The sequence below is a fragment of the Aphelocoma coerulescens genome, chromosome 5 (assembly GCF_041296385.1).
Source record: "Aphelocoma coerulescens isolate FSJ_1873_10779 chromosome 5, UR_Acoe_1.0, whole genome shotgun sequence".
NCBI classification, from domain to species: Eukaryota; Metazoa; Chordata; class Aves; order Passeriformes; family Corvidae; genus Aphelocoma; species Aphelocoma coerulescens.
The window spans coordinates 18,074,468-18,101,710 of NC_091019.1; the positions used below are offsets into that span (position 1 = coordinate 18,074,468).

At 40.3% G+C, this 27,243-nt stretch overlaps 1 protein-coding gene across 9 annotated transcripts in view; it reads right to left on the reverse strand.

The window, feature by feature from the left end:
- Window positions 1–27,243, reverse strand: part of SERGEF (secretion regulating guanine nucleotide exchange factor) — a 142,656-nt gene that overhangs the window by 98,887 nt on the left and 16,526 nt on the right. For 6 of the 9 annotated variants that reach the window (XR_011151331.1, XR_011151332.1, XM_069016889.1 and 3 more), the window contains exon 9: window positions 13,049–13,206. Coding sequence is in view for 7 of the 9 variants with exons in the window: in XM_069016889.1 (XP_068872990.1) it covers window positions 13,049–13,206 (158 nt within the window). In the remaining 2 variants the exon portion in view is untranslated. Of the gene's footprint in view, window positions 1–334; window positions 547–13,048; window positions 13,207–27,243 lie in introns of all 9 variants that reach the window. The other 3 variants (XM_069016888.1, XM_069016884.1, XM_069016886.1) reach the window with 1 other exon arrangement.

The window sequence follows — 27,243 nt, forward strand, 5'->3', positions numbered from 1 at the left end:
CTTACAAAGACAGAAACACAGGAGAGAAACGCTTGGGGGTTTTTCCACATGTAGCAGGGCTTATGCTTTGAGAAGAAGGTGGAGAACAGCACTATTGACCACCAAGTATTTTATTCATTTCAGCAATTCTGGTGGCAGAATCTGCCAGGGGAGGACGGGGGAAATGTGCTGCTACATAGCCAGAGCAAGAAAAAGACTACTTAATGATCAGGCAGGTCAGCTCTAAAACTCAGCTGAAAAGTTTGACACTGATTCAGGGGAAATAAAAGTGTTACTACATGTCACCTCAAGGTACTGCCCTTAGCTGAAAAAAAGGATGAATAAGAAGCCATACCTTCAGGCTTCTACAGTATAGAAGTGTCTTCTTTCCAAAAGCAGGAGAATGTGTTGTATATAGCGTGCTTGAGACAGTGACTGCCAGGCCTGAATGCTATCCCCCTGAAGGTCAAAACTCACTGTAGACCTTGAAGAGCTTTCAAATGCCAAGGACACCTCCTTATAGCCACATACACACTGCAGAAAGTCTTTTCTCGAAGAAATAATGCGCTGAAATATCCAAAAGTTTATGGTGAATCACACATTTTCAAAAGAGGTAACAAAGCTGTCTCTGCAGACCATCCCTCCCAGGTGCAGGTCCAGCCCTGTGACAAATGTGAACAGTGGGACAGGCTTGTCTAGGTGTGCAGCTCTGGCTGCCCAGCAGGCACACCAGATGGCTCTCAGTAGGGCTACACAACAACAACTCTCTTGGGCAAGACAGCAAGAGAAAAGAACAGAGGAAAAAGCACAGCAGCAAAATACCTCACGAGGAACTCCAGCTAAGGCCTGTGTAATGATTATGGTCCTGCATGAGAGATCTTTGTCAAATAAATTATGAGTGAAAGCAAATTACCGGAAGTGTTGGGAGGTGCAACTTGGACAAATGTAAAAACCACAGTTTTTCTAATACCAGTTCTCTAAAATGGAAGTAATCCTCTTTAATTATTTCTAGGTGTATGTAAATTACATGTAACAACACAAAAACAACACTTCTTACATCTCTGCCTTATCATTAATTTAATCAAAAATTACTAAGTGAATGACATTAAAATGGCCTCATTGAGGAACTAAGCTAGAATTCATGGATTCATTTTTGCTAGCTCAAACATAAAACTAATTTAGCATCACCGTTCCAAGTGTTTTAATGGTTTTGATTCCTCTTCCCGCTGAGTATCAGCCAACATACAGCACTGAATGAGAGTTAGATGGAATCCAAATACAAGTATTATTTGGTATATTAAACATTTCTCTTAATAAATGCATAAGCATACAATACTAGTGCATCACAATCATATTTATCTAACATGATTTTGGACTTTGGTCCAGATTACCCAAACTATCAAAATAGAGTGCTTAGCCCCATAATTACAAAAGATGAGAATGTTTCTCTTGCCAACACAGGACTCAAAAGAGAAGGCCCTTGCAGTCTCATTGAATGGAAGAGATGTTTCCTGTTATGGCATGTTACCTGTTGCCAAAAAGATAATAAACAGCAGTATAATCTGAAATCTCAGTAGTAGCACAGGTTATATAACAGAAGTTGTCAGTAAGTAAAGCAAAAGAGGGAGAGTACAGGCAAAAAAGGGGCTGAAAGAGCAACCTGGAAGGCATCTTTAATTTCAGCACAGGTACATCAGTAGTTCCTCACACACTTAGCATTACTAAATTTGAAGTCCTCAGATAAAATGACTTTATTAGAATTCTCTCTGGCATGGCATGCTGAGCATGAATGTAACATAAGTGAATAAATGCTCCTTTCTCACTGGCTTTCTGCCAATCTGACTGCAAAACAGAGGCCTCACACACAAAACCAGCCATCCTTGAAGACCCTGAATATCAGCAGTGCACTCCTGACTCATTTGGCCACAAGACATCGAAGACACCTCCATGTACCATGCAGAAAAGCAGAACAGGACACTATGCTGTCCTCCTTTCTTAAAGAGATGGGGATGGGGCACATTATCTCTCAAACATTAAAGACATGAAAACCACATCAAATCTTATTTCATATTTCTGAACAGCTTGTCAGCCAAGTTAAAACATTTGTATCTTAAGATTATTAAAGACTATCACTGTAATTCATAAAGACTATCTTAATCTTTCTAAGTAAAAAACCACAAGCATTTTGTTTTTCATGCTCCTCCAAGCAGTCTGCATTTCAGACTTGCTGTGGCAAGGAAAACCAGAGACAGCAAATTAATCCTGTAAGACTTAATGCAAATAGATGAACCAAGAGAGAGCCTAGCCTTCTATTACTCTGCTTCTCATTTCCACAAGTTGCAAATCTCAACATTATATTTTGTTTAGGAGATTTATGTCTAACACGTAAACTGAACAAAACAATTCCTGAGAGGGTTTTACAACTGACCATGTAAATGCATTTCTATAAGTCTCTACATTTTTCTTGGCCTCAATTCTGTGTGACAGAGGTTCAAGATAAAAAATTGAGTAGAATCAGCAGTGTCAAGGAGGAAGAAGTCATAGGAATATGCAGTAAAACTTTAAAAGTAACTGTCAGCACAGATTCCCATTATCTCATTTGTTTAAGGTTACTTGGTAGAATAATAATGAAATAATATTTTGTATTCTTTTAAAACAGAATTAGGAATCAAAGCACAACAGGTGCCATGAAACAGCAAAAAGAAGATTGTGAATTTTTGGTTTCTGAAGACTGACAACACCCCCTCCCACCACAACTTGTGACTTGCATTCCCAGTGAAAACCTTAGAGTCACTGTGAAGCGAAAAAAAAAATCAATCTGTGTGTTCTAAAGAACCTGGCATGCACTTTCAAAGTAATCCTTTCAGACATGGAAAATTCAAATTTTCAAAAGACAAGCTGACACCTACTAGCTCAAGATAAGATCACTGGTAATAAAACTTAGGCTCTCAAATACCCATATTTCCAGCACTGATAAGAACTGTTTTAATAAATGTTCTCCTTGCCCAGCAATCCACTCAAGAAGATGAAACAAAGGGTAGGATCAAATAGAGGCTTCAGACTTGAATCAGTTCTTCATACACGTACTCAAGGCAGACTAGTTAAGGTGAAAAGACTGCCTTTTGCCAGCTGCTCTAAATGTAAGATGTTGAGGCAGAGATTTGCCTCACAAATCCACAGCAGAGTCCCTTGTATATACACGTGTATACTGAATTAAGCCAGGTGGCCTAAGAGCAACCAATGATACAGTGGGAACTTTGAACAAGCTGCAAGCAGCCAATGTAGGAAGTTACTGCAATGCTTTCCAGGCTTCAATGCAGGAACATTTCTACCACTTCTGCCTTTGAGCCAGCCCCCAGCACCTTCCCCAGCAATGACTGTAATGCTAAACTGCAACCTGGACCAGACTTCTGCAGAGACGAATTTGCAGAGCTTTAATATATGACAACCACAGACGAAGAATCAAGATAGCACCTCTGTTCTCCAGCAAACACATTCATTTCACTTGTGTTTCTCACTCACTGAGTTTTCAAAGTGTTCTGAAAACAACTACAGGGCACTGCTGATGTGCTGAACTCACCACCACAGCTACAACAGCTGAGCCCCAAGTAGTATATTCCCCCCAAGAGAAGGCTAATGACAGGACTTGCAGGCTCCCATCATGCCACAAATACTGCTTGATCTCAGCAGGCTTCTCTGCAGCCAGGAGAAAAACTTCTGCTTGCATGGTATCCCGGCAGCCTTGATGATCTAATCCACAGGGAAGACTTCAAAGCCAAATAGGAAGACTTCAGTGACAAATTGGAGAAAAGCCATCTCCCTACACGATTTTCATGGTAAGGAAGAAATACATTTAAACCAAGAATTTTAAATACCCACAATAAAAAAAAAACCTTGTAGTGCTTTCTATCTCACTTCCTGTCCTTATTTTCTGGCAAAATTTTGGAAAAAATATTGTAACTGTGCTCCCAAAAGTCACAAAGTTGGATTTTTTTTTAATAATCGTAAACCAATTATCATCTAAATGTTATAGATACAGAGCTGTTTACCCTAAAAGTGGGTACTCCTTTTTCCTTTTAACTGCATTACCACAGTGAGTAATACATATTTTAAAAAATCAGGATGCCTTTATCTGTCCTTTGTAGTGGCTAAATCCTAAAAGAGGAGCAGTAGCAGATGAAGTAGTCAAAGGAAAAAAAAAAAAAAATCAAGTCACTGTTTTCTATTTCTGGAATTTACTTGTGTGTGTTGAAGTCATAAACTCTTTCCCAAAAGTACCGAAGAAAAAGGATTTTCCTTCATCCACACATTAAAAAGAGAAAAACCACACCACAAAACCATGAGAAATCAAAACAGGGGGCCAAACAGAGGAGATATGAGGAGGGAATAAGTTCCAAGAACCAAAAATCATATCCTATGTTTGCATGAGAACACAAAACAACACAAAGTACAACATCTTGGCATATACAAAAGCAATAAAGGAATTGCCTAGTTACAGACACCAGCAGTGCATCTTGTTGTAACACTTAATCAAATGCTAGACACTGTAATATCATTGTCTGATCTGTTAGACCTTGTTAAATGGCTTTCATCCCTTCCCCTCAAGTATTCTCTTGTGAGGTCCAGCAGAGCCTAGCTTTTTATTATTTTTTTTTCTTCCTGTAGAAATGGACCATGGTCTCAGACTTCCAAGGCTTTAAATGGGTTCACACACTTTTGAAATCAACTAACAGTGGAGGCTGCAGGAAAACCTTGATGACTTCAAAAAAATAAAAATAGCTGGACAAAAGGGATTTCCACTGAAGCAATCACCAGTAAGAAATCTGGCTATTTAATACTTGTTAATTTAACACTTAAGAGAACAACATTATGCCAAACAATGTTCTGTAAAACCAAACGCATCCTAAAAACTCCTTACTGCATCCTGATGCATTTGTTACCAAGGAAGGGATTGTTTACCTTAGTTTTAAACCTGGGAGAGGAAAGAGGAACTGTGAAAATGGGGGCTAAAGTAGCAAACTGCACAAGGAAGCATGTTCAAAATCATACTTCTAAGAAACCATCAATTTTTTTCTCTCTGAGAATGAAATTTTAAAACAAATTATTGTTAAAGTTTTTGTTTACTTTTTCTATGACAAAAAACCTGCAAGGCATAGTTTTTTTCAATCTTTGCTGGCATCTGATTACATGCAAAATCCTCTGAATTTATGGAGACCTCAGCAATCAACTGCCAGGAGACCAAGAGAAAACCCTTAGGCAGGTTTTAAGACAGGAGACAGTTTAGCATTTTTGCCCTCATAGGACTAGATGAATCACATTTACTTTTTCTTCCCCTTCCCCCTCCTCCTTCCACAAAAAAGTTCTATTGGTTGAATGCTGGGGCAAAGGCACAGACTGTATTAGACCATCTGAAAAACAGAGTCCAGAAGTAGCTTCTGCCTTTGACAACTTCAGTTTAAATTAGAGCAAGGCAGCCAAGAGGCAAAGGAGATGAGCCACCAGGTGGGCGGACAAACAGGTCCCTGTCACTGAGCAGGCTACCTTGGAAAGCTGCTGTGAGCCACGGCACAGCAACACCTTCAGCACCACAGCAGAAACACAAGTCTCTCCTTGCTGAATCTTTCATTAAACAGGAGCTTTACAATAACTTATTACCTAAGCACAAAGGCCAGAAAGACTGGCAGGGCCCAGAGTTTGAGTGACTCGTTGGTAAGTGAAAGCTGGAAACATCAGACAAATACAAACAAACACCATCACCGGCGTAAAAGTACAAGCACAACCCAGGCTCAAACCAAATCCAAAACCCCTAAATTAAAAGCAGGGAGAAGCAGCCTGTGTGCTGGCACTGCCTTGGTGAGTTTATGGCCCCACAGTGACAAATGGGTTTGAAAGGACCAATGCTACAACACAAGGAACAGGTAGGGGTGGCACCACTAAGCTCTCTCCCATCTCGTTCACCTGCAGTAACCTACCCAGTAATGCAGTATATTCTCTACCAACAGAATGCATACTACCTATTAAAGAGTAACTTTCCAGCAGTAACATTCTTCTTAGGGAGACAGAAAAACAATGAACAACTAATGAAGTCACTTCCATTAATACAAAAAAGTAAACCATTACAAAGACTGTTCGATCAAATTCCTGTGAGGGTAACTTAAATGATGTATTTCTCCTTGACTATTTTTCCATAAGATTCCTCTCTTATAGAACCTGCCAATAAAATTCATCCACACAACTGAAATAGGAAAGATAAGCAGCATTTACAGCAGAAGTTCCTTGACCTAAAGTTCTGGGGTCAGCCAGGTAAAAAACAATTACTCTAACCTCAAATCATCATCATTTTGGCATTATTTTCCCATCCATAAAAGGAGGTATGGATGAGGTTTCTTTGCAGAGAACACTGCAAATTGATAGCTTTGTTCCAGTTCACTACAGTCTCTTATTGATTTTCTCTCGTTTTAGCCTGCACTGATTTGTTAATCCCTTCTCTGTAACAGTCCTAATGACAAATTGAGAATGAAAAACTGCATGCTTTAGGGCCTTTTCCACCAAACTCTAGCTTCAAACCATGTTTTCACTTGCACTTGGAACATGTCCATCTACCCTAGGTTAGATTTGATTCACCTTAAACTAGGGTTGGGTGCATTTTACACTGAAACCTTTCTGCTGAGGCTTCTCATGGATGAATGAGGCAACCAAAATCACCTCACTGTGGCAGAACTGGAATACTGTCACCTTCCAAGGTTGCTGCTCACAGAGGCTTTGTCTTAAAACCAAGTACATTTTTTCAGTAATTTTGCAGCACTGCCCACAGTTGATTAGCAAGCATTAACTACACCATGCATCTGAAGGGCATTACTGAGCATTTATGGCATTTGTTGGTGCAAAGAAATCCTTCAGGGGTGCAATGAGCTGGATCACAAGTTGTCTCTAAGCTCAGAGCTGTAGTCATGGCGCAGTTACTAGAAAAACCCATGCAGAATGATGGGACCCAGCCAGTATTTTTAATTTCAGGAATACATATGAGCATAAAGAGATCAGAGAGTTACAACAAGGCAACTTAGATTAGTCATTTTGCTACTAATAAGCTCATTAAATAGAGCTGCCAAGCTGGTGTCATTGTTAGGGCCTCACTACTGACAGCTGATGCCTGTCTGCACAAGCCATGGCTACTGCTGCAAGTACTTTTAGTCTCTTTCCATTTCCTGTAACTTTCAGGGATCTCCAAGTGAGGTACTCATTTGGAATTCTAACTGCAACACACCACCAAACTGAAAATTAATTTCTGAACTATGAAGATTAAGGCTTGCCCACAGTCACATTTGTAACACCTCAGTCATCACATGCTGGGTGGGTCTCCACCTCCTGACTTTATCCCATGTCAGTCCTCTCCTACACCACTCCATCTGTTAGGAAATCGACCTTTCCTGGTCTCCCATACAGATTGCAGAGCAGCCTGGCTCTGGCTGCCACCTCAGTGCTGCAGTACAACCCCAGCAGACCAATTCTGGTCATTTTAAACCAATCCTTATCTGCAAAAGTGATACTTGGAAAGCCTCTAGTTTGTACCCACACAGCATGTGCTCCCTGGCACGCAAAGGCAGCGCGGGAGTTCTCCTTTGCCATTCCCTTGGTGTGACTTTGGTTTCCCATCTCCTTCTCTGCAATGCCAGCTGCAGGGAAATTGGTAGGGGTGGCAGGAAGCACAGCGCTGGGAACCAGTATCACCTCCTCTTTGCTTTCCAAAAATTACAGAGCCAGAGCTGGTGAGCTAGGCTCTGCTCATAACACACTGCTATTCTTAACTTGCAGAAATGACTTCGCTGTGAATGTTAAATGTCTCTCTACCCAGGCCATAAGATACTCTTTACAAACCACGGTCATTTCTTAATGGGTTAAGAAAAGCATAGAATAAGTGGGATGGCTACCTAGGCAAAAAGTGGCAATTGGGTTCCAGCAGTTTGGTACTGCTCTCAATTTCCTGCTTTCCTGCTTAGGGGAATGGCAGAAAGAACTGACTAACCTAAGAAATAAATCCTGTTTCCTCGTTGCCTGTGACATGACTGTAAACTCTCAATGTTCTCGCAAGTGCTGCCAAGATTAGTGTTACTCTCCTACACAGGGCAGGCAGAGCACACAAGCACACCTAACCCAACACAGACTTGCTGCATTCTGTATGCAGACTGCAGTTTCAATCTTCTGTTACATCCTGTTTGGGTTTTTCCCCCCTCTAATAATAATTTCAATAATTTGGTCTCTTATTTTCATCCTTAATTGCAATTTGTCACTCACACAGTGAGCTGTACTCCAAACCCACTTCTTTGTGGCCTTTATTTTCCTTTATTGTCACTTGAAATTAATTGATAAGCCAAGAACTTGATGCAAGAATATTAAAGGGACCATCTCTATATTAATATTTTCCTAACTGCATCTCTAAAACAATGTAACAAAATCAATCAAGGAAAACTCAACAATGCCATTTCTCAAAAGAAATGGATCAAGACCAACTCATAAAAGACACCAGTTCATAACAGGAAAAAAACCACCAAAAAAACTCCCAACACACACCAAAGTATTACTTGCTTAGCAAGTGAGAAACTACACATCACTTCAACTTTTTTTTGCATTTACCTCCTTCCCTAACACACAAAGTGGGTTTTTTAAGCAGCTTATTGGATTAGTAACTATACACATATTCTCAAACTCTGAGCAGTAAAATCTGGTTTAGGAAAGTTCAATTTGTTTCTCTCCCACAAAAATACAAACCTCTCATTCTGAGCATTCAAAATAAAACTTTAACAGTAGCCAGTCAAACAACTAAATATTCAAAAGCCACACACAGAGCATAGAGATGATATATAATAATATCAGGTTATTTCTTTTGATAACCCCTTAAAAGTCTCAACTATAGGTTTACTTACAAAGAGGCCTCTAACAAATTTCCATGATAAGTCAAAAACAGTTGTCATTTTTCTTAAAACCAAAAGGTTCAATTTTCAGTATTATTGTGACTATATGTTAAGGTAATAATGCGTATACATTAATCCATCAGTTATATAAGCAATTAATTGTCCTCATACAGATAACTTAGATTGGTCTTGTAGGCAGCTGCCTAACAATTTGCAACATGAACGGGGAAAAAGAAGGAAAACAAGAATATGCTAAAACCAAAGCAATCTTTCAAACACTTAAACAAAAATGACATCTAACTGCAACTGCACTGAAAAGAACAGCAATAACCTTTGACTGCAAGAGCCATAAGAATGTGGGTATTCATGTCATTCCCTGAAAAAAAGGAAAATACAGAGGCTCCAAAGCAATCTGTATTGCACAGGATGAACATGCACATTGGAACCACAGACCACAGCAGGATCAGGATAAACACAGTAGGCACATGTTGTCACGAGTCTATCAGTTATTTTCATTCCCTGACACAACTGGTCCCTACATCCATCATCAAGATTCAAGTTGAGTGATGGTTATTTTTTAATTTCCTAACTGAAATTTCAGAGATCCCTCCTCAGAAAACTGTGATCTAGCACAGCTTGCTCTGAGTAGAAAAGGACATGATGAAAACATGGCTCCATGTGAAGCCATGCATATCCAAAATAACTGCAGCCCTTCCTTCCATCCATCTTAGCAAGAAACATTCAGCACTGCACAGACACTTCTCACTTGTTTATTGCTGCAGCAAATGTTTGCTGCAACGTGAATGACATGCTGAACATACCACAAACAGTAGAACGATAGCTATTAAAGCCAAAAATATCAAACAGACTGGAAAAGCATTTTGACAAGGAGGAAACATTAAACAGGATCTTTGTAGCATTTGCTAAATACAGAGACTCATCATATTTCGGGCCATTTGTATTTAATTGTCCTTTCATCTGAAGAGCGGTGGATGAATGCGCAGCAGATGAGTCAGATGTTCTGAAGAGGTCCCATCAAGGACGCCCCACAACACAACAGCACTGCCTAAAAAATGCCTCACACAACAACTTCTCAGTGCCTTAGCCTATCCCATGGTGGTTATGCACTGAAGCACTGAGAAGAAAACAGCAAATGCAGTGGCAAAATGCAAGAACTTTAGACACATTCAACACCAGGAACCTCCAATGCTTTTAAACCTACCAGGAAGACACTCAGATTAGTGGATAATTATCCAAAACTCAGGCTTTTGTTCCTCCTTTGCTTCAGTTTACAGGAAAAAAGTGCTCTCATTTCTCAAGGGCAATGTTTTCAGTTCAAGTCAAACTCACGATGGAATAGGTCACTCACAACACTTCAAAAATCAGGTTTTGAAGTGGCAGACACAGACATTATAACAGTGTCAGTTCAAAGAAAGGAGAATCCCTGGTCTTTGGTGGAGAAAGTAGGCAAGCCATGGGCATGGAGACAAGGAGCAACACAGGAGGTTAAATCTACTGCGCTGTCCTTGAGGTAAACTCATGTGTCTTTTATACTGTCCTTTAATCCTTAGATTAGTTTCTCCACTTTGGCTTTAACAATATTAACTGAAGTGCAGAGGCAATCAGCAGACCACAGCTTTGCCAGAAATTCAGTTGAATCATTAAAAGTGATTTATAAAAATAGACCATGAATAAAAATCATGAGTCGTAATCCTCAACTGTTAAACAGTCTCTCTGCATCAAACCCAAAAATTGGAATTGTTAATTCAAGGTAAACATGGAAAAGAACTCTGTATTCCTTTCACTTCATCTCTCAAATCAAATCCCATCTCCATATGACAACAAATGGAAAAAGGGATAGCTTGTGTGTTAACAAAGAGCAGCTTACTCTACATAGCCTACATACTGCAATTTAATGCATTTTCAAGTATAAATTCTAGCTTTGGCATTATTTCATAATCTTGAAGTGAAACAATTTAGGTCCTTATTATCTGTTTTTCTTTTCTCATCAACACAGCTCCTCCTAGGATGCAGATGATCCTCCTAAATCATCTTTGTGCTGTTATCTCTGCAAAGAATGATGTCTGCTCCAGAACACTGCCATTGCTAATCACTCAAATCAGGTCTCTCACAGGTCTATAAGGAGGAACAGCGCTGAGGGCAGCAGAATAAAGATGAGATTGTTGTCTCTCTTTCTTTTCAAGGAATGTATCTGAATACATTCCTTCACTTTCATGGATCACTTGTCCTGCCAAGGGTAAGTTTCCCTGTGCAAAAGCTGCAGCTGCCTTAGCTTTGTACTGTTTGAGAAATGACAGAACAACGTACTTGAGGCACTGCACACAGCACAGATGAAAAACAGTGAGAAGCAGATTCAGAAACAGAGCTGTCTCTACATAACGAATGACAAGAAGTAGGGACACCAATGTCAAAACGGGTAAGAAAGCTGTCTGAGACTCAGAGGAGTTAAAAGTGACTAAACATCAGTGCAGCATCATGGGCTCTGGAGCTCCAGCCAGGGTCCCTCAGGATGGCATCCCTTCCCTCCAGCATGGTGTCCACACAGCACAGCTTGATGTCATTGGCAAACTTGCTGAGGTTGCCCTCAATCCCACTGTCCATGGCACTGACAAACAGTGCTGAGGAACACCACTCCTCACTGGTCTCCAGGTGGACATTGAGCCATTGACCTCAACCCCATGATTGCAAAGATCCAGATAGTTTTTTATCCACTGAGTCATCCACACATCAAATCCATGTCTCTCCAGTTTACAGACAGGATGTCACGTGGGAAAGTGTCAAATGCTTTGCACAAGTCCAGGTAGATGACGTCAGTTGCTCTTCCCTCATCCACCAATGCTTTAAGGCCATCACAGAAAGCCACCAGATTTGTCAGGCTGGTGACAGAATCTGCCATGGTGAAGCCATGTTGGCTGTCACCAATCACCTCCTTATTTTCCATGTGCCTTAGCATAGTTTCCAGGAGGATCTGTTCCATGATCTTGCCAGGCACAGAGGTGAGACTGACCAATCTGTAGTTCCCCCAGTCTTCCTTATTTCACTTTTTTAAAATCAGGGTTTTGTTTCCCTTTTTCCAGTGGGAACTTCACTAAACTGCCACAGCTTCTCAAGTATGATGGATGGTGGCCTAGACAATTGCTCTGTCAGTTCCTTCAGGACCACAGATATATCACATCAGGCCCCATGGACTTGTGCACCTTCAGGTTCCTTAAATAGTCTCAAACCTGATCTTCTCCAGGAGTAAGCAGTGCTTCACTCTCCCTGTCCGTGCCTTTGCCCTCTGCAACTTGGGCCATGTGGCTGGAGAACTTTTGGGTTGGTTGGTTGCTTGTAACCTTTTTTAGAACAAGGCCACTCGTCAGAAGTTTCACAGGTTCTCTTTATGCCTTGCTAAAGTTTAATGCCCTGGATAACTATGCTCTGAGAGTGGTACCTGGACAGACCATTAATCTGATTTTAAGCCCACAAGGCTGCACCTTTAACAAAGTCCACCTTCTGCCACCTGTTCTCCCATCTCAGCTTTCCTGAACATGTCCCCTTCTTCACTCACCCTACAACTCAAACTGGAGACTTCTCAAGGAGCACAAGAGGTCAAGAGTAAGCATGGTGGGCAGACGTTCTGGATCAGTCAACTACATGTCTCAAACATATCACAATTTTTTTTTCCCGCCCCCACAGTACTGGGAATTTCCATTCTCCTCAGCTGCAATACAAGCCAGAACTGTTTATATGGCTGTGCAAGCCTGCCCCCTGGATCAGAGGGACCACCAGTTGTGATTTGTGGGGTGCTGGTCTGGAGTTTCAGACACAAGTAGTGCCGCACCTGGGCAAAGTCCCACCTCCTCTGTTCAGCTGCACTGCAGGCACAACTTACACCTGCACACACTGATACTTGAGAGAACTTAGAATCTTTTGCTAATGGTAAAGCTGATTCCACCAAGGAAAAAAATCAGTTCCTGAATGCAAAAGCTTTTTAAAAGAAATAATTGAATCTTATTAATTTCTGAGCTTACAGGAAGAGCAAGCAAGGGCTTGTGCTGCAGCATTTGGAAGGGTTCTGTCAGGACACTGTTCTGATTATTTTAATGCACAAAAAAAAAAGGTGGGGGGGGAGTGGAAATGGTAATTTTCTTCTTTACCTGAGATGCTCCATTTAGGCAAGGAACCGAAACAGGGATGTTACACAACAGCTCCAAGCAGTGCTCAGAGACCGTGCTCTGCTGCCCACCGGGAACCCCCGCGTGCCTTCCAAGCTGTCTGTAGTCCGCTCTGCCCCAGGTGAACACCTTGCCAGCTTCTAAACACAAAACACATTTCAACATTACTTACTCACCAAGTTCCTGAAACATGGGGGTGCCAATTCAATACTAGAACTTTTTAATGCATCTTATCTACAGCTTCAAAAGCTTGGTGAAAACTTATTTCTGGGAACAGAAGGAAAAAAAAAAACACATTAAAAACTAGCTCAAGATATTATGTTATACTTCTATGTAGCTACCCATTCTTCATTAACTTGTTTTCTAGCAGAGTAACATCTGGATGGTGGCCTGGGCTGTAAATAAAACCATGTCAGTAAAGCTGCATAACCTGGATATTCTGCATACAATAAATACACTTTGGTTATACAAATGACATATTTTAGGTTAAGAGAAGCACACACAAAACCACCTATTCTGACACATAAAAGATTATAGAAAAGATAATTATTTCCTATTCCCATTCTTTGCCATAGACAATTCAATGCATGACCTGCATTGAACAGGGTTTATGTTTTCCTGACAGAAGTTATCTTCTGTCACTACTATTGTTAGCAGAGCAATAGCCCTCAGGAGACAGCTGGTTAGGCAGGAACACCAGCACAACTGCCACTAAGCATTGGAAATGCACTGGTTTGTTTTCACAGGGATCACACTTTGGCCAACGAAAGGTAACTTTAAATGAAATCAGCACTATATGGCTCACCCTTCTCTCCAAGGGTTATTTTACCAAGTTCACTGCTGCAGGACTGACACCCAAAACACCACTCTCCAGTATGGACAACAACCATAAAGCAATGCTTCTTACCTTTGCTTTCCTTGAATTAAAAAAAAACCCAAACAAACAAAGAAAGTAACAGCTTTATTGTCTTAATGAAGTGACTAGATCCCTGCAGGTAAGCCATGAAAAGCTGTCCCTTCTGGGCTTCCAATTAAAAAAGTTACATACACACAGCATAAGTTAAGTCCTCAACTTGGTTTTAACTAGAAGCATCAACCCACATTCCAGCCCAGAAAGAAACCTGCAATGACCTTGAGTTATGTACATGCTTCAGCCAAGCCTCAAACTGCTCCCTGGAGCTGAACTCATCAAGTTCGTAGGCCAGAAGATGTGGATCTGGGGAAAATACCATCCAGTCCAGCGAGTCAGCTTGAACACACACCTCTCACTGTCAGTCATGCACACCCCACGGAGGGGTCAGGCGCAGGGGGTATGGTCACACCACCCAAAGGTGATGCCTGGGGCTCTTCTAAACAGATGCCAAAACACAAACCCTTGGCAATCTGAACACCTCCCTTTTCCTTAGGGTGCTGCTAAACTGTCTTGAAAGGGACACAGGTGGGCACTGCTGGTTTGTGGAGTTTAAGGTGATAATGCATTTTGTAAATAAACTGGAAACCTCAGTTCATATATAGGAGAAGTACATGCATTTTCCTTGGAAATCTGCTGGCAGTGGTATCTTTCACTCCAATCACTGCAAGTTTTTCAGATGCATTCTCTCAGTTCCCTGATAATGCTTCCCCTAAAATAATTAAGTGATAAAATTACTTGTCCTTCTCTCTCAAGGGCACAAAGCTTTTCCTCCTTTGCAGCTTCCTAGCAGTTCAGGGAAAAGCTGGAAACGGTCACATACTACATTCAATACAAGTGAGGTCTTTTAACATAGTAGCTACATTTTGTTAGATTAAAGGATAAAAATAAATTTCATTAAGAGAACTACAAGTGTATCTTAGATTAGGAAGACAGTTTGAGGTTTAAAAAACATGCTTGTTCTGAAGTTAGCATATTTACTTTGCAATTTATATAGATCTCTGCTAAAAACATCTGCAGCTGCAAAAATGAACATAGCAAATTTAAATATAGACTAAGCTTCAGGCTTTTACATCAGACCAGGTTACTGCACTTCTACAGAACCCTATTAGTGGCCTGGGAAAGGATAGGCAGGCTGTTCTATTTTATATTATCTACAGGAACTGAAACTGAGTTTTATGAAATCTACAGCCAGAAAGAATTTCTGTAACATCTAGTTACATCATTAATATACCACAGGCTCTCAAGCCCTACCCAGACATTGCTGTATTGATCCCAAGGACTATAGCTGAATTAAAGCATTCAGCTCTCAGAAGCCAGAAGTATCAAGTGCCACAGGCAAAAACATCAGCAAGCTGCAAGGCCTCTGAAAAGGAAAGCTTTGAATTGATAATACAGACCCAGATCCTCACACACAATCTGCAGCACCATCCTTACAAAGAGGCAACAACAGTTTCTCTCAAATCTACCTTTTGGGGGAAAAAACTCCTTCCTCAAACAAATCTGATGCTCTGTCTGGACCCAGACATGAAAAAGAAACACCAGCCACTCACATAACAAAAATGAACCCTTTGCACCCTCCCATCAGGGTACTACTCCAGTGGAACTGAGAACTGCAAGCATATATGGAAGATTAAAACAGCAACAATGCTTAGCTACAACAAAACACCTTCCATCCACAGATTCTATTTTCTTTCACTGGACAAGCCAGCAAAGAAACACTTACCATGCAAAACCAAACAGAACCCTTAGGAGAATGTAAACTGTTTCTGTAAAATGTGAAGGGTAAAGTGTTTCCGATTACAAACAGACCACTGCAATTAACTTTTTCTTTTTTTGCCACAATAAGGGAAACTAGTTTGAGGTGGTTATTAGTACTCAAGCATGGAGAACAATAATTAAAAAATATTATAGCCAGATAAATGAATTTTTGCTTTTAGGAAGAATTTAAGAATTAGTTTAGTAAAGACTAGTTAAGATTAGTTAAGCAACCAGTTCCTTCTCACTACTCATCAATGCAGTTCTCAGTACTTATTGAGAGACATTCCTTCCCCAGACTTGTTCCTGTTTGCTGAGCATTCCCCGTTCCATGCTCAGACTCCTGCTAATAGTCAATCATTTCTATTTTTCAGCCAAAAAACATCTGCCATGGGATCCTTTAAAAAAACCAAAAAAAACCCAAAGTACACAAATCTGTCTTTTTTGTGAGAGAAACTAACAGAAGCTGATTTAGATGTGCCTTTTCTATGAAATACTGATTATACTTTCAGCAAACAAACAAAAAAACCCCAGTCTCAAGTGGAAATTTCAGGCTGAGGCAAACACCAATGCATGGAAAATTCCGCCAAAGGTTAAAGTCTCGTCAAAATCCTCAGGAAAAGAAAGCACTGAGCTATGACAGAAAGCATTGAGCAATTGTAATGAGAGATATTGCTACTGTGCTGCTTATAAAATAGATGGTATTTTAAAATGTTCTAAGAATATTTGAGAGAAAGACATTAGTCATACAGAGTAAGGAGGTTGCAGGATGAATTACTTAAGAATGAAGGGTGATATAACAAGGAGTGTTGGTCTAATATTAGACTAGGACAGATTTTAATTAGAAGTCAGGAAAACATACACAGTGATGAGTCTACTGGACAGAGTACATCAGCCCTGGAAGTGGCTGAGACATCAGAAAATGTGATATTTCATACCAGACTCTATGCAGGAAGAGGGTACACAAAAGGCAGGAGTTATCTCTACAACTTGCATGAAAGAAAGAAGCGTATAATATTGAAAAGCTCTTCCAGTCCTTCTGAAATACTAACAATGCTTCCTAAGACCTGGATCTTGCCATGTTCTGAGCATGGAGGGTCCAATTCCAAAAGGCACTTCAACTCCTCTACTGTGAACATCCACATTGTCCCAGATGACTGTGTACCAACTGCTCATTTTTTCACCAGGCAAATGCTACATCAAAATAAAGTCCAGAGGATTCAACACCATTTGAAATTAATGAGTAAGAAATATAAATCCATGCACCCTGTGTTATTCCAGTTTACAGCCTGAATGAACCACACAGTACAGGAGTTCAGAGAGCTGGAAAAAAGAAAGACAAAGGGGAGATGATTTTTAAGAAAAACTTTCTAACAGCTCCTTAAGTAAACAACACAAACAGTATGCTACATTGTTTGAGATTCTACATGATCATGCAGATCTGGTTTGCTCGTGCTCTTTGAACTGTAGACACAGCAGTCTGCATCAGTGTACACACAGCAGCAAATCACCCAAAACACATGCTCACGTCCCTCACAGAATACAGATGAAGGTACATACATATTCAAAGACTTGAATACAAACCACTGTCTGAAAGGTTCCTCTGCATTTTCTTCACATCATCCTTCTGCCCTCATGTATAACAAAGCACAGACAGTTGAGAATGTCCTCAAAATTACAAGTTCACAGCCTTCAGAGTACTGCAAATCCAGCAACACTGCATAAAGCACTTCTAGTTGCTTCCTGCCTGACAGTGTAGCTTTTCCTGTGCTGTTTTATGCTGCTACAGAGGCCGTAGAGCATGTCATTTTTCCCTTTTAGCACTTTTGAATCAATCTGCTCAGCCACATAAGTGGAAAGAATTAGCAATAAAAAAAATAAGTACGTTAGTTTTAAAAACAGGTTGGTTGTTTCTCAGTAAAACACAACAGACAAATAGGCACATTAAAATTTACTTATTTTCACTAGACTAAAATTTATCTTTATATCAATTTTCCTGTTTTAAGGTAATATCATGCACTAGTGTTATCTCCTTGAAGTCTCTATTTAGTACCCACGCAAGCTTTGAACTATCCTTCATAAATACTAGATGAAAAGAGTTCATCTAGGCTATCTCAGTTCATGGCTGCATTAATGATTACTTTTCAAATGAACTCTGGATATTTGCACTGAATGCTTAATCTCAGACTTGAAATATGAAGTTCTATATAAAATTCCTAATGCCTCCTTTCACATGAAAATTCGCAGGAGCAGGCATTAAAAATTGACATTTAGAGGCTGCCTCTTGCCTCCTCCCTGCCCTACACAGAGCAACACTTCTCCCACATCTACAGATCTCTGCTGTCCTTCAGAAAATCACTGATGTCCTTCAACCATTCTGAGAAACTCCCTCATCTACCGAGAAACAGCCCTTGTGCAGGGCAACCTAACAGAAAAACATTCATCCATCCATCCTTAATTCCTTCTTGGCTGAAGACTGCGTTAATTCAGCAGCTGGAAAGCAGGCACCCCCACACCTGCAGCCTAACACCTGTACCTGTGCTGCGTGGTCTCTGTGCAAAGCAGAGTTATCTGTCCTGAGAAGGGTTTAAATGATTCTCTTATACAAGAGTTCAGTGTACCAGAGCTGTCCACATCTCTTCACACATCTCCTCTCCATGACCTCCTTACAAACTTCTGCAGCTTCATATAATAGGGCGCACTCCTGAACTTTTTTCCCTATTCATTCATAACAGCTGCTAAGAATGTATGACTAAAACACAAATCTTTGCACAGTATTGAGGTCATGCATCATCAGGAAAGTTCAAACAAAGCAGCAAAAGCATTTCAGGGATGACAGCAACAGAAAACTAGAGATATTTCCATTGCCACTTTCAGCCTTCTGCAGTCACAAGCTGCAATACACAGGTTCAGAATAGCCCACAGAGCATCCACACAACAAGCTGCAGTTCACAGGGGTTTCCAAACACTCTGTGAAGAGATCTAAACCTGCAACAAAAGGCCACAAGTGCCACAGGAAGAGAACCATAAGGGCATCACCAGTCCTCCTGTAACAGCTATGGATTTGCCAGTAAGAACTCCTATACTCATCAAGTGGGCCAAAGATTCCTGCAATTCCAAGCTACATCAGATGTTCCCAAACCTGGTGATCAAATTTAATCACAGGCATGTGGGCAAGACAAATCAACAAGGGATTTCACACCACTACAAGCAGAGGCTCATCTGTGATTCAGCAAACAACTGGGTTCTCACTGTGACCCATTCCTACTGCTAAGGAAAAAAAAGAGAAAAAGGAGAAAATCATCCTTTCAGAGCCTCCTAGAGATATCAAAATATTGAACACCCAAGGACTTGTATGAACACATAATATAATGGAAAATACTCAGTTAAGCAAGTGAAGCTTTGAGGATGTGTGAAACTCACCAAGAGAAGACACCAAGACCATGACAGTCTTTAAAACAGACTAAAATGTTCAGAGCACAGAGCGAGAGTTCCTTAGGCAATAGTTTACACCAAGAAACTTTGGACTCAAACAGCTTTCTCCCCACTAGACCACCTGCATTCACTGTGCTTGAACTAATTGTGACTGGGAAGGTAAACCAAGCCAAGGAAGTGATTGGGCTGAAAAATAGCCTTGGGAAATGGGAGCTTGGCTACAACAAATATTGCTAAAGGCAGTGCTGTATTAAATCAATTTAATATTCCATATGACAGACTAGACATAGCTTGCAATTTCCATGACATGCTAAATTTGTCATGCACTTTACCAACAGATCCATATTTACCAGCACTTTGGACATCTTTAAATATCCAAACAGCTTTGACTTTCATTCGTTAAAAACCAGGCATACTCCTCCTTTCCATTGTTAGACCAAGTCACGTCTCAAGATAGGCAATGCTCAGTTAATGGGATTATTCACATACTTAAGCAGCATGCTTCACTGCTTTGAAAGACTGAACAATAACTCTCAATATGGCAAATTCCAGGACTTTCCAGTTGCCTTGGAAGCCCTGTCTCTGGTTCAGGTTTTAGATGGGATAAAAACCGTTTTCCTTTTAGAGGAGAGACTGGAAACATGAAGTACCGCACAAAGCTCTGGATAAACCACAGGAAAAACTAAAATGTTACCATTTAAATGCATGTGAAGTTGTGCTCATACTGCTGATATCAAACAGATATATGATCTTGGCTGAAAAAAGAAAATAGGAGGGGAACATCATGAAATCCATGCAACCATGAAACAAACCTGGGGAAGGCGGCTGGGGGAAAAGGTAGATTTTAAAGCACCTAACAGACTTTGCATTCGTCCTGCAAGGTGAGAAAATTCCCTCCTTGTTTCCCTCCACTCATGATTAGAGAGTCATGACTGCCTCACCAGCTGTGCCTCTGGCTTATTTTAAATTCAAACTACGATACATATCTCACTTTTAGTCTTTTAATAGCAATGCCTTAAAATGCAGATTGCTGGCTAAATTTAGTTACATGATTAAAAACAAATCTAACTCATCTCTACCCAGCAAACAGAACTGCTGCATTCAAGGTTCAATAGAGGACTTAACTCTTCAACTAAAAACAAAGTCCTAACAAAAAGAAGGAAATAAAAGAAAATCAAAGCACAATTTGGTGATGTCTCCAAAAAAGCAAGATGCATAAAACATTAACCAGCTATGGAAAACTATCTGCAAATGCACCATAGTATACCATAGGGTTTTTGTTCAGTACTTCTGCAAATAAATTCTGCACTATGCTACTACAGCAGTATGAGTCATACACTTTTACTGACATTCTATATTTATATCTCCATGCCCTTCTGCACTGTTACATGCTTCCTTCCATACAGGCCTCTCTAACCTGGAATTTCCTTCCTTCTGCAGCTGAGCATCTCTTCCTCTAACATTCCCCAGAGAACTGAATAGACATTCAGTTCTTTCTGGACACCATTCTGGAAAAACAACACCCTTGGAAGTATAATAATATGCTGCATGTGCTTTTATTTGTTTCCAATTATTTTATTGTGTCTGATTTCCTAATCTTTTGTCTATAAAAGGACTGCTTAGGTCTTTATCCCCTTTGAGGCAAGGTCCAGATCCTGTTTCATTAGACTTAACACAGTACAGTACTACAGAAAATCTTATTCAGAGATTACAACATAGGCATATTTTCTAGATAATTTCATGAAAAGCATTCCCTCTAGCTCCAATGTTGCAAACATTTGTGAATCTGCCTAATCTGGAGAAGGCAAGCAAGCCTGCTACTCTCAATATCCCATCGCCATCTGAGCCTCAGAAGGAACTGGTATGTGTCTACAAGAGATAAACAAAGGGAAGGTAATTAAGTTCCCAGTGCTAATATTTACCTTGTTAAAAGACTCTAGGGCGTGCTGTGGAAAGGCAGGCACAGAAATAGCAACAGAATTGCTTTGGAATGGCAGCCTGAAGGAGAACTGAGCTTTTTCACTGCTGTCCACAAGATGCATTCCTAATAATCAGAGACCAGTTGCACAAGAGATTTCACTAGATAACAAGCCTCAGACATGCATGATTCTGAAGAGTCACAACATCTACAAAGAAATAGAAAGCATTACAGAAATAAAGTGTTAGAATAGCAATCCTGGGATTTGCTAAGTGGCTTGAACTTCCTCAGTCACTCCAGAAGCAGCTGAGTTCTACATCCAATGGAGTTCAACCCTAACTATGCGCTGTTCTGAAGAAATAAAGTACAAAGAACAGAACAGTACCACAAATCCAACAATGGCACCTCCAGAGCCTCCCAGGAGATCACCCGCCTTGTTAGGAGTCAGAATCATTAGAACAGCTACTACAATTGCCTAAGAGTGGGCTGTGCACCTCAAATAACGAGCAGTGTTCCCGCTGACAGGGGGAACAAAACAGTCTAAAAGAGGATGGGAAGGAAAATTCATACCCTTTGAAGTCAAGAGATGAATAATGAGCAATAAGGTGATGTATTCTCTCTGAATATCATCCCAATTTCTCCCTCCACCCACAAGAAAGTTTAAGAGTTGGGCAAGGGGGTGGAGGAAGAAATAAAAAACCACAACACAAGATTCCACCTATGTATGGCAAGGTGCTTAACGTCAAGGAGAGTGCAGGGAGAGAGTGGACAAGGGTGTAAATGGTTGCCTAATGGTGAAAGCATCCAAATGCCACTTATGCCCTGAAAAAATCCATCATATATAAGGGGACACTATCCAGCTAGCAGAGTTCCCTTCAATTCCTGACTTCTTGTTCCAGCTCAGACCTCTAACTCATTAGAACTCACATACTAAGAGACTGTGTCTATGTCTCAACATTTTGAGGTGTTTTCAGCATTTCAGAGCCACAGGCACAGAGCACGGGTGAGTCTAAAAATTTAGAAACACTTTAGAAATGTTACCAATGACTGCAATACAAGTCTGTCCTGTAAGAAAATCTGAAATTCCCAGCCAAGAGGGAATGATGCTGGTGAGATTTACTTCTGATGCTCACCTAGTGAAGCAACAGCTGTCCACAACCACCTCTATACAGCTACAACATCTGTACCTCCTTGCAGTGCCAGCACATCTATGTTTAAGAATTACCTGAGTGTGTGTATGAACAGGGTTGTAATGTAAGTATTAATGTGCTATGGTGCCTGTTACTAAGAGGTGTTTAGGTTTTAAGGTGAGAGAGGGGAGAAATAAGAGAACTTTTCTCGTTAGGAGTAAGGGGGGGGACAGCAACGAACAAAAAGCTCCTGTTTTTTCAATACCTTCTTTTCTCTGATGTTACAATGGATATTGATCAAAAGAAGCAGTATCCTCCTATTCATGCTTCACAGATGACAGGGAGATAGGGCAGCTTCTGAAGAAACCGTGAGTTTTCTCCTGTGCTAAAACAGGTGGCCAGGTTTTCACAAACTTTGTTTGAATAATGCTCTGGTGAGCTAGAGGAATTTTAAATAACTACCCAGATTTTTAAATCAGACACAGCAGAAGTTTGTTGTATTTCAACTATCAGCTTCTACCTGTGTGCATGGCCACAGCGTTTTAGGGCTTTTTTGGTGTTGTGTGTTCTGTCTCTAGCAAAGTGAACAAGCAAGAGGAGACAAAAATGGATTTAACACCCTCCTTTGTACTGCGTGACTTGTCAGGATGATTCTTCAACCCTCATGAACACCCAGTAATCCACACTGCCACCCTTTTATTGTCCCCACAGCCTGATCTTCACTTCTGGATGTTTTATTGTCCATTTTCTCTTCAATGAACAGCTTCAGCTCCAGGCAGCTGTGTCATTAGCAGGCACAAGCCTGAAATGTGTGTACAAGCAAATTCCTACAAAATACCCATCAGCTACAAGATCCAAAATTCAAGATGAGAAATGCCAAACTGATTTTCAGTTTGCTTTCTATTTTGGGGTGGAAAGGACAAGTAGGAAAACATACTCCTAGAGGAGTTTCTGTATCTATATTTTGGGCAGCTTTGTAAAGGTGAATTTCTGGAAATTCTAGAAAAATAAGATTTCCTATATTCATGATAAGAAGATATTAGCAAAACTGAAATAAAGCACTGTCCCTGAATAGATCTTTGACTACACAGTGTTTTTTAGATTTTTTTCTTTTAGTTAAATGATACTGAGTAAAACAGAGAATGAGTCACCTAAGGAAATCCCACCACCCTCCTAGGGTTTCTCTCCTGCATGAATCAGATTCTAATACCTTTTATTCATCCAGGTCTTTGTCCCCAAAAAATAAACCAGTGATTATTTTATTCTTATTACATACTGTGGGCCCCATAATACTGGGTGGAGACGAAAGCAGACCTGAACCAACAAGCCCTTAAATCCAGCAGAACATCCCAAAAACCTAAAGTGTATCCTAAGCAACACAGAAAATGTTAACTCCCCTTCATATGCACAGCTCAGTCTCACTTGTTTGGGATCCATACTGAATATATGCAGCAACACTAAGAGACAGTGAAGTCCAAATAGGAACTACAAAAACAGAGGGAGTTCACCCTGAGTTTCAACTACCACACCACAAACCAGGCTTGAAGTAGCTCCTTCCCTTCCTACATAGAAGAGGGCTTAAAAAACAAGAAAAGCATGCAAAACAGTTTGCAAACACCCCTGCAAAATTTTCCTTGGGGTAGGAATAATCTGTTTGTTCCTCAGTGCCATGGAGACTGAGCCTCACTTACCACCAGGAGCTGGAGGCCAGCTCTAGATCATGCCCCTCTGAGCAGATACACCCAGTGCTTCCTGACAGCTGTTCCCATTCCCTGGACTTCCTCAAACTTATTGGCTTGGCCCTGTAGCTTCTGGTTGCTTGTTTCTCAAGGTAGCAGGTTAATCTTGGCTGTTGTTCTCTCATGGTCTGCACTTCCATGCATATCATCTTGAAAGAAAATTAGTATCCAAAATGCACTGACAAAGTAAAAACTGGAGATCAACACCAACAAAATTCGAAGCTAAACAAAATTAATATACATTCCTACTACATAGGAGGAATTAATCATAAGCTTTGGATTTCAACAATATTTATAAGCAAGGCAATGCTTTTTCATGAGCTGGATTAAAAAAATCATTCATCTTTATATAAGGAAATCAAGTCACCTAGCAGCACAGAAAAAACCACTGATTTTGCTTAAGAAATATAACAAATGTTAAAGGATATCAGTTGCTAACCACACTTGTGTATTTAATAGACTCACATGGTAAAACATAGATGTCATGGTCAGTCATGGTATTTTCAGAGCACTCAAAAATCCAGCCAACTCAGCTGAATGCTTACAAATACACAAAAATTATAACCCCACAAACTAGAAAATACCCTACTGCATACACTTTGTAAGGCAGAGAAACAACTTCACATTGCAACAGCACACAGCCATTGCTAGCACTCAAACAATGTAAACCCTGTGTAACAAGTGCCTGGGGACAACTGGAATTTTTCAGCACAAACTTGTCTTAGATTGTTCTGTGGTTCCTCACAACTGGAATACTTTAAAGAATAAAAGCCACACTCTCTTGGCAGATCTCATCATACTACCCAAGTATCTGAGGTATTCTACAAGACTACAGACTTGTTATTGAAAATTTACAGCTGTTGATAGAGCTCGTGGATCCTACATCGAATTATTTATTTCAAAATTACTGCAAGGCAATAGTGAAAGGAACAATCTATATAGGCTTCATAGATTTTTTTCCCTGTTTGTTTCTAGTTTTTTTTAAGAAAAAAAAAGTTCCTGAAAAGTACTGTTTTTCACAAGTACTCAACTGCCACTAAGCTCTTAAAAAGCACATTAAGTATGTTTGAATAGTAAGTGAACTCTGGGTTCCTACAGTAAGACTCATAAGTGAGCATTAAACCTGAATAATCAATTACTAAACAGGAAATGTCATTTCAAGATTATGAAAACAAGTATTTAATAGCCTTAAAATGCTACTAAGGTTAAATAAGATCAATGCACTTACATGCATAGATTGTGCACACAGAGTCGCTGCCTTCAGAAGCTGAGCTTAAAAATGCTCAGCTTAGAAATGTATAGCTTTAAATGAAGTAATTTGCAAATGCAGTAGCCACTTCTCTTCTCAAAGACCAGTAAAACTAAGAGGGCAGAGTACATATACCTTGTTCTTGGCAATTACCATGCAGATTAATTCAGCTATCAGGTAATGATTTCTTCCAGCTTCTTTTTCTACACAAAGTGAGTGCAAAGCACTTCTATCTTACTAAGGATTCCAACTGTTTGTCTGAGACCATGTTATATCCATTTTGCATAAATGCAAAAATTCTGAAGACCAAATTCTCACTGTTTGTTGTGTGCTCCACATCAATTCTCTACACTAAGAGCTTTGAGTGGCCAAAACTTCAATCAATCCCATCATCCTTTTACCACATGCAAACTGTGTCATATAATATTCCCAAAATGAAACTGTAATTTTTTTGCCCCCCCACTTAGATCTCCCAGCTGGAAGAGAGTGTAGGGAAGAATCCCTTAACCCAGTCTTCCAGTCCATGCTCTTTTTGCTGGATAACAGACCTGATAAAGAAGCATCACCACAGAGACCTGCTGGGACCCATAGTGTATGGGAGTCTAGAAGCTGAATTAAAGGTAGAGAAGCAAAAAGGAGGTGAATTATATAGTGTCTGGCCCAGTCTGTCACAGCAGCAACCAAACAATAGTGGCCTTGTGAGTTCCACATTTGGCTCTCACTCTTGTGAGTTCCACATTTGGATCTTTCTCTATTAATGCCTATGAATATGGAACTTGGAGGCAGCTTATGACAGAAGTTACAAGAACATGAATTTTCTCTTGCTTTTACCTTTGCTTCTTTTCAGCTTCAAATAGGTGAATTGACAGAGACCTAAGTACAATGTGAATGATTTTAGTATGATTCAGGAGAAAGGGTTTGACATATAACAAAGCAGAAACAGTCAAACAGAAGAGCAAGTGGCTTAGATAGTGCCAGCAGTTCCAGCTGCAAGTAGTCAGAAGAATTAGAAAGACAGGGACACTTAGGGTCAAACTACTCTTCTTTTAAGGAAATTTGTATCAGCTTTGTACCCTGGTTTCACAATAGTTGCGAGAGGGGAGGTGTATTCCATGCAATTATCATCATTACCATTGCAACAGTTTAATTTGCTTTAAAAGAAAAGAATAAGGAACAGCTCAACAAGGTGCCCTTCTCAGCCCACAAAACTACAGCTCCTCTTGCACAGTTGCTCTGGTGCTGGAGGATACTGAAAACAGAACACGCACCATATTTACAGATTTCCTGCACACAAGCACATACTCGTTAGTGTATCTGACCTTGTTTATTACATTTGCTAAATATATGGGTAGTCATAAACTGCAGCAATCCAACCACAGAAACCAAAGGGGAAAAAAAAAAAAAGAAAATTAGAGAAGGTAATGAATCCCTTATCTCACCCACTAATGACTTGAACAAAATCCATACCAGATCCACATTGGAAAGGTACATTTTTTTCTGAACGCTTTTTAAAGATGAAAATTCTGTCAAATTGGGACAGTTACAAAATATTTAAGTCCACAACAATCACTGTTCCCACTAGAAAAAGAGAGGACATCACACACACACACACAAAAAAAAAAAGGAGGGGGTGAGAAATTCAATATAATAGTCCTTCTTTCCACACATGTGGCCTAAAGCCCCAGAACATAATGTTGAATGATGACTGAGTCATTTTCCAAACTCCTCCAATCATGGAGTACTTAGTAAAATACATCTGGACAGGACTAAGCAAGTGTGAATCACAGAATCATTGAATCATTAAAGTTGGAAAGATCATCAGGTCCAACTGTCAACCCAGCCACATTCACTAAAACATGTCCTCAGGTGCCATATCCACAGGCTTTTGAATAGTTCCAGAGATGGTGACTCCCCCACTTCCCTGGGCAGCCTGTTCCAAGGAAAGAACACGAGAGGAAGCCATAGCCAGAAAAACCAGGACAGACCAGCCTCACGTACCTTATCTTCCCTCTCTGCTGTGGGAAGGGCACTCTGTGGG